The sequence below is a fragment of the Colobus angolensis genome, unplaced genomic scaffold (genome assembly GCF_000951035.1).
Source record: "Colobus angolensis palliatus isolate OR3802 unplaced genomic scaffold, Cang.pa_1.0 Scaffold49, whole genome shotgun sequence".
Classification (NCBI taxonomy): domain Eukaryota; kingdom Metazoa; phylum Chordata; class Mammalia; order Primates; family Cercopithecidae; genus Colobus; species Colobus angolensis.
The window spans coordinates 3020720-3028941 of record NW_012118376.1 but is presented as its reverse complement, the minus strand read 5'-3'; the positions used below and the strand labels follow the sequence as shown (position 1 = coordinate 3028941).

The 8222-nt window shown below is 49.0% G+C and overlaps 1 protein-coding gene across 1 annotated transcript in view; it reads left to right on the top strand.

Moving 5' to 3' along the window:
- Positions 1–2110: 2110 nt before the first annotated feature.
- F2RL1 (coagulation factor II (thrombin) receptor-like 1) overlaps positions 2111–8222 on the top strand; it is a 17365-nt gene continuing 11253 nt past the window's right edge. The window contains exon 1 of the mRNA XM_011959228.1: positions 2111–2396. Coding sequence (XP_011814618.1) covers positions 2315–2396 — 82 coding nt within the window. The 5' untranslated portion in view covers positions 2111–2314. The remainder of the gene's footprint in view (positions 2397–8222) is intronic.

Here is an 8222-nt window from a genome sequence, read left to right as displayed (position 1 = left end):
GGCAGTCATTCTATAGCACTTCCCATTTCTTAGGTGCTTACTATATACCAGAAACTGTGCTAAGAAGTGCTTTATGGATATTTAGCAAAGTGAATCCTCACAACCACCCTAGAGAGAGGTACTAGTATCATTCCCAGATGATAGATGTAATACTAATAAGCTACAGGTGAGGAAATGGATGCTTGAATAGTTTGAAGGGACATCTTACCAATCAGTTATCTCCCCTGGGGAGGGACCTTCAGGAATGGCCTGATCCCTATCAGGAGAACTGTCCGCTGTTCAGGATGTCAAAGGTTCCTGTTCTGCTTCTAGAAGTCAGCTTTTCCTGGGAGGAAAAGTGGGCATGGGCTGAAGTGAGAGCTGGGGTGCAGGTGGAGTATGAGGACTCCTCAGAGAACGGAAATAAACAAAAAATATTTATTGAGCTTCTACCACATATCCAACCCAGTCACTAGTCACTATTTTATCCTCAAACACCTTTAAAACACACACATGTGTGTGTGTATATATATAAAATAACTTAAAGTTTAGAGAAGGTAAGTAAACTTGGGATCACACAGATGTGAACAAGGGAGAAGCCTGTCCGGGTGTGGTGGCTCATTCCTGTAATCCCAGCACTTTGGGAGGCTCAGTGGGGAGGATCACATGAAGCCAGGAGTTCCAGACCAGACTGGACAAGATAGGGAGACCCCACTTCTATTTTCTAATAGAAATTAACATAAAAAATAGAGAAAATTTCTTTATACATTGAGCTGAAATTAAACCCCACTGTGGCTTCCACCTATTTTTGCTCTCTGGGGCTACTCAAACACATCCAAATCCTCTTTTACAAGGAATCCTTCAAATATTTGAAAACACCTGTGGCTCTCTTCTGTGCTCTTCTGATACCAATGGCTTAAATGGCTAACAGTTGACTTGGTTTTAATAGATCTTTTAAAAAGCAAATAAAAAGTAAGACATGCCGGGTGCAGTGGCTCATGCCTGTAATCTCGGCACTTTGGGAGGCGGAGGTGGGCGGATCAGGAGATCAGGAGTTCGAGACTAGCCTGACCAACATGGTGAAACCCTGTCTCTACTAAAAACACAAAAATTAGCCAGATGTGGTGGTGCACACCTGTAACCCCAGCTACTCGGGAGGCTACGGCTAGAGAATTGCTTGAACCCAGGAGGCGGAGGTTGCAGTGAGCCGAGATGGCGCCACTGTACTCCAGCCTGGGAGACAGAACGAGACTCCGACTCGAAGAAAAAAAAAAAAAAAGTAAGACATTACCAATATGATGCCAACTCTCATGCACTCATGCACTTATCCCCAACTCCACACTTCTCCTCTCCCACCCCTTCTATCTGCTCATTTATTTATTTAGCCTATGGGATCTCAATACAGAGGAGCCCTGGTGGACGCATTTATAGTGCAGCAATGAATAGAAGACAGTGGCAGTCTTAGACTAGAGTTGAAATGTGATAAACATTTATACACTGTGTTAATAAACCGTGTAACTCTAACCAATTTATCTAGTCTTTCTAAGCTCAATTTCCTCGTCCATAAAATGGGAAGAATAATCATACTTATTGCGCTGGTTGTTATAGGGATTAAACAAGATAATTCTCTAAAGCTTTGGCACTTGGGGCTGAAAGTAGCCATTCCATGTCTTCTTTCACGCTCCACCTCACCCTTGCCTCCGCCCGCCCCGCCCCCTGTGCTCCCCACCGCTTTCGTGGTGTCCGCAGCTGCAGCTGCCTCTACAATAAAAAACGCATCCCTCCTCCTGCAGTGTCCACCGCACCAGGAAGCGCTCTCTGTATCAGTTACCAACCGCAATTGCAGTGAGTTCGGATCGTGGCTTTCCCACAGTCAGGAAAAGTGAGGGAGACCGACGACCCGGTTCTCTAGGAGTAAGTAAAGATTAAAGGTAGTTCGCGGCATAACCCAGGCCGGGATTAACCCCTGGTCCCAGCGCTCCTGCTATTTGCATTCCAAAGCGGACACCTCATGCGCTCAACCCAGCCCGCAGGCGGATCCAGCAGTCTAGGGGACCTGGCATCCGTCCGGGGAGCCGGAGCGCAGCAGCGCAAGGCAGGTGGCCGGGGGCGGGGCCAGGGCGCGCGTTCCGGTCCCGGGGCGTGGCCTCCCGCAGGTGAGTCTAGCTGCGCCTCCGGTTTCCCTGAAACCTAACCCGCCCTGGGGAGGAGCGCAGAGCCTCCGATTCTGGGCAGATGAGAGGCTGACTTTCTCTCGGTGCGTCCAGTGGAGCTCTGAGTTTCGAATCCGTGGCGGCGGATTCCCAGCGCGCCCGGCGTCGGGGCTTCCGGGAGGATGCGGAGCCGCAGCGCGGCGTGGCTGCTGGGGGCCGCCATCCTGCTGGCAGCCTCTGTCTCCTGCAATGGCACCATCCAAGGTGAGAAACCTGGCCAAGGAGGGCTCTTATCGCTGAGGAGCTGGGGTCCTGGGCACGCTGGGCAGACGGTGATCCGGGCAGGTGCGCGAAGGGGGTTCTGCTGCCGGCACCCATCTCCACGAATCCCTTAGCCTTTCCTTGGTGGCTTTGATGGGGGGTCTCTGCGCCAAGGAGGCACCCAGGTGGGACATGCGGGAGCAGCTGAAGTTGGCAGAGCCCGGCAGAGGCAGAGATTTCCCCAAAGACCCCACTTCCTGTAGAGGCTGTCATGCTGGGCACCCCCAGGCCCCAGCGTGGGTTCGGGGAAAGGGAGGGAAGGAAGAAATAGCTGTGTCTAAAGGGTACCCAGAGGACCCAGTCCCCTCCCCGGGCTTGGTTGCTTTGTAAACACTAAGTCATTAAGAGCTTTTCCCCTGGTTTCCTCTCTGGCTCCCGCGGGGCCGGTGGAGTTAGCGAACTGATTGCGCAGGGCAGGGCGGAGTGGTGGGAACTGGCGGAGTGGGTGGGAACCCGCGGCCCGGGAGCCTTCTAGGTTGTTTTTTGCGCCCCCCTCCCCTAACTACTGGAAGCCTTTCTTCGGGTTCTGCTCCTGGCGTTCGAGATCCACCCGGGGCCCGCGGCTCCTGGCACCCACGGTGGAAGGCCCGGGGTATGAAATTCAGGGCCAGACTCTGCTGGGTTCTGGTGGTAATGAGCGCTCAGGCCCGTTGGGCGTCAAGAGGATTTACGAGCGGAACTTCTTGGACACTGCCTTATATTTGACCAGTTGACTCTCTGGGCCTGGGGTTCCGGGACTTGCCTAGTGTGCCACCCGGAGCGACCACTGGCTGCCACCCAGGTCTGCAGGCCGGAGGCTGGCCGCCCTGGGAACAGAGCAGCACTTGCGCCCGGCCGCCACGTTCCTTGGGTGTGCTGCCCCGGGTGTGCTCGAACTTGTACTGCTGGGAATGTGTTCTTCCGGGCCCAGCAGGCCTCGCTGTAGCCGTGGGGGATGTTTGACCTGCGATCGCGCCACTGTGATCCTAACTGAGGCCCCGCTGTTTGGGGCAGCCTGGGTAGCAAAGGGAGGTTTTAATTTCCCTCAGAAATGTGCAGACTTGCTGTAAAAGGCATTTCTCACTTTTATCCTCCTCTTCATAAAGAGGAGGTAAAAGAGCAAGTCACAGTGGGTTGGAATTAGATGGAAGAATGTGATTCTTTTCTTTCTTCACTTAGGGAAAAGGGTGTTAATGGTGTAAACTTGAAAACTGTGCACCGCTGATATATTTTTTATTAATCAGCATCAGAATAAAGGCATTTAGTTCCAGGAAGTATTGAAAACTGTAATGAACACCTCTCCTCTATGCCCTTTAAAGTTAGGAGCTTAAAATTCAGGAACAAAGGTTAGTATGTGCAAACTTTAAAAAAATACATGTTGGTATAGATGATTCAACATCTTTGATTCAGAGCTCCCTCTGGGAAGCATGCCCCGATTATTTGGCTTGTTCTTGTTTACCCCTCTTGATGGAGGATTGGGAGATCCCTGGAGTATAAGGTGAACTTGACTTAACAATAAGGAAAAATCAGGTTACTTGTTAACTAGAGCCACTTAATATTGCACCTTGTTCCTCATCCTCCCCCCACCATATTTTTATTCCCTTGCAGGGTAACTTTCCCAAAGGGTTAGCGAAGTAACACTGAGAATTGATTTAGGCAGATGGAGCTTTCGTCCCACCTTAAAACTAAATTGATTTTAATAAACACCGTGTCAACAAAGCTTTTCTGCCCTCAGGGTAGATCTTTGCTCACTGCCTTTTAACCAGTCCTTCTGCGTGCCCCTCAAGTGGCTGCAAGGCCGATTTGGGGTTTGATTTTCTTCCCAAATCCTCACTCCGAAAGACTGCCTCATAGAAAGGAACTCAGCCTAGAGCACAGCGTTCTCAGGGTACAGGTGAGGGACACTGAATTGGGGAGGAGGCAAGGCAAGGAAAACACTTGGAAATCGCGGCCCCTCTTTCCCCTCACAATAGTAATTGGTAATTATTTGGGTAAATATGTTTAATACATGTCCTCACTGCATCGTTAACTCCTGGAGGCAGGGGACCCTACCATCCTTTCCATCATGTCTAGCATAGTCTCATCACCTACCGGACCTCAGTAAATAGCAAATGAATGAAGTGAGGAGTCTTGCCCAGAGTACCCTGGCTGGTCCATGTGGTGTTCATTTCAGTCAGCTTCTCTCTGCCAGTTACTTATTTTTTTCCACCATTTGATGGGCCTAGGTCATTCCATTTATCTTTTTGAGACTGGAACTTCTGTTTTCTTTATAATTGGTTTAGTGTTTCTTTCTTTTTTTTTTTGAGTCTTATTCTGTTGCCCAAGTTGGAGTGCAGTGGTGCGATTTTGGCTCATTGCAACCTCCACCTCTCCCGGGCTCAAGGAAATCTCCTGCCTCAGCCTCCCGAGTAGCTGGGACTACAGGCGTGCACTGCCATCCCCAGGTAATATTTTTTTAGAGGCAGTCTCTCTCTGTCACCCAGGCTGGAGTGCAGTGGCATGATCTCGGCTCACTACAACCTCTGCCTCCCGGGTTCAAGCAATTCTCCTGTCTCAGCCTCCTGAGTAGCTGGGGCTACAGGCACGCACCACCACGCCCGGCTAATTTTTGTATTTTTAGTAGAGGCAGGGTTTCACTATATTGGTCAGGCTGATCTCAAATTCCTGACCTCAGGTGATCCATCTGCTTTCAGCCTCCTGAAGTGCTGGGATTACAGGTGCCTTATCTATAATTGTTTTTTAAATTATAAAAACAATATGTGATCACTAGGGAAGAATGAGCCAAAACAAAAGGAAAACAAAGGAAAAATTTAATTAAATCACCCTGAACTTCAGTACCAAAGTAGCCACTGCTAACATTTCGGCTTATATCTTTTCCCACTCTTTATTACATCCATGCACAAAATATGTATTCACAAATACAGAAAATATGTTTGTGCAAGTATGGGATTATATAAGCAGATCAGTATCGTGTCAATACATATAAAACATTTTTAATGACTCCAAAATGTTATAGAAGGATGTATCAATTTTAAAAATTAGTCCTCTGTTGATAGATATGTGGTATTTCCAATTTTTCTTTTTTTTCCCCCCCCCGAGATGGAATCTCGCTCTGTCGCCCAGGCTGTAGTGCAGTGGCACAATCTTGGCTCACTGCAACCTCTACCTACCAGGTTCAAGTGATTCTCATGCCTCAGACTCTGGAGTACCTGGGACTACAGGCGCACACCACCACACCCAACTAATTTTGCATTTTTGGTATAAATGGGGTTTTGCCATGTTGGCCAGGCTGGTCTCGAACTCCTGTCCTCAAGTGAGCCACCTGCCTCGGCCTCCCAAAGTGCTGGAATTATAGGCATGAGCCACCGTCCCTGGCCAAAGTTTTGTAAAATGACAGAACACTGCAATGAACTGGAAGATAGGAATTTAAATTTGATCCTTTTGCTTGTCTTGTAGTTACTAAGTAACCTTGATAGATGATGTTTTAGTAAATCTGTATTTGACATTCTTACGGTTTTATTAGCTTGGCAAGTGTTGAAGAAAACAGTTCATTCTGAAAGAACACTTGTGAAAATGTACTAAAAGTTTAGGGAGGGGCACCCCACAGGTGAAACCTTTGTTTTTTCAGTCTGTGCTCCCAAAGATTGGGAGCAAAAAAGAACATTTGGGGTGAGGGGATCAGAGAACAGGGTGAAAGGAAGAGAGTTAATGCAAATAAAGTACTTGTTTTACACTTGGTTTGATGGGGAGGTTGGGCCACAAGAGGAGTATACTTAAAGTAAAAATTAAATTAAAAATTTTAGGCTGGGCGCAGTGGCTCACGCCTGTAATCCCAGCACTTTGGAAGTTGAGGCAGGCGGATCACGAGGTCAGGAGATCGAGACCATCCTGGCTAACAGAGCGAAACCCAGTCTCTACTAAAAATACAAAAAATTAGCTGGGCGTGGTGGCGGGCACCTGTAGTCCAAGCTACTCGGGGGCTGAGGCAGGAGAATGGCGTGAACCCAGGAGGTAGAGCTTGCAATGAGCCGAGATGGTGCTGCTGCACTCCAGCCTGGGTGACAGAGTGAGACTCCGTGTCAAAAAAAAAAAAAAGTTTTACACGCAGATTTTCCCAAAAATTGTGTAAATCAGAAGGGTCTAAAAAAAAAGTGAAACTCATACTTTCTGTTCTCCAATTTCAGCACAGCTTCTCAGGTTTTGTTTGGTTGGTTGGTTGGCTGGTTTGTTGGTTGGTTGGTTGGTTGTTTTTTTTGAGATGGAGTCTCGCTCTGTTGCCCAGGCTGGAGTGCAGTGATGTGATCTCAGCTCACTGCAACCTGCGCCTCCCAGGTTGAAGTGATTCTCCTGCCTCAGCCTCTCAAGTAGCTGGGATTACAGATGTGCACCAACACCTCCGGCTAATTTTTGTATTTTTAGTAAAGCCAGAATTTTGCCATGTTGGCCAGGCTGGTCTTGAACTCCTGACCTCAAGTGATCTGCCTGCCTTGGCCTCCCAAAGTGCTGAGATTACAGGGGTGCCTGGCCATCACCTCAACTTCTCTATGCACAAATGGTTTATAGGAATAAACAGAGCATACTGTACTGTACATACTGTGCTATGATTTATCTTTTTTTACCTAATCTATTCATAGTCAGTGTATAGAAATTTGTACAAACTTTTGTGTTTTTTTGAGACGAAGTCTTGCTCTGTTGCCCAGGCTGGAGTGCAGTGGTGCGATCTCGGCTTACTGCACGCTCTGCCTCCCGGGTTTACGCCATTATCCTGCGGCTTTTTGTATTTTTAGTAGAGACAGCGTTTCACCGTGTTAGCCAGGATGGTCTCGATCTCCTGACCTCGTGATCCAGCCGCCTCAGCCTCCCAAAGTGCTGGGATTACAGGCGTGAGCCACCATGCCCGGCCATGTTTTGTGTTTTTTTGAGACGAAGTCTTGCTCTGTTGCCCAGGCTGGAGTGCAGTGGTGCGATCTCGGCTTACTGCACGCTCTGCCTCCCGGGTTCACGCCATTCTCCTGCCTCAGCCTCCCGAGTAGCTGGGACTACAGGCGCCAGCCACCTCACCCGGCTAGCTTTTTGTATTTTTTAGTAGAGACGGGGTTTCACCGTGTTAGCCAGGATGGTCTCGATCTCCTGACCTCGTGATCCTCCCGTCTCGGCCTCCCAAAGTGCTGGGATTACAGGCTTGAGCCACCGCGCCCGGCCTAACCCCGCTTTTTTTAAAAAAGAGACTGGTTCTGGCTGTCACCCAGGCTGGAGTGCAGTGGAAGGATCATGGCTCACTGTAACCATCTCAGCTCCCAAATAGCTGGGGCTATGGCTAGGTTGCCATTATGCCTGACCTGAACTACTCCCCCTCTTCCCGCCTACCCCCAAACCCCAGATGGAGTCTTGCTCTGTCACCCAGGTTGGAGTGCAGTGGTGTGATCTCAGCTCACAGCAACCTCCGCCTCTCAGGTTCAAGCCATTCTCCTGCCTCAGCCTCCCAAGTAGCTGGGATTACAGGTGCCCGCCACCACACCCAGCTAATTTTTGTATTTTTAGTAGAAACGGGGTTTCACCACGTTGGCCAGGCTGATCTCAAACTCCCTCGTGATCCTCCCGCCTTAGCCTTCCAAAATGCTTGAATTATAGGTGTGAGCCACCGCGCCAGGCCCTGAACTACTCCCCTTTTTGATAGATGTTGAAATTAACATCTTTGTTTCACCATGCTAGACAATGTTCCAGTAAATATTCTTTTCTTTTCTTTTGTGAGACGGAGTCTCTCTCTGTCACCCAGGCTGGAGTGCAGTG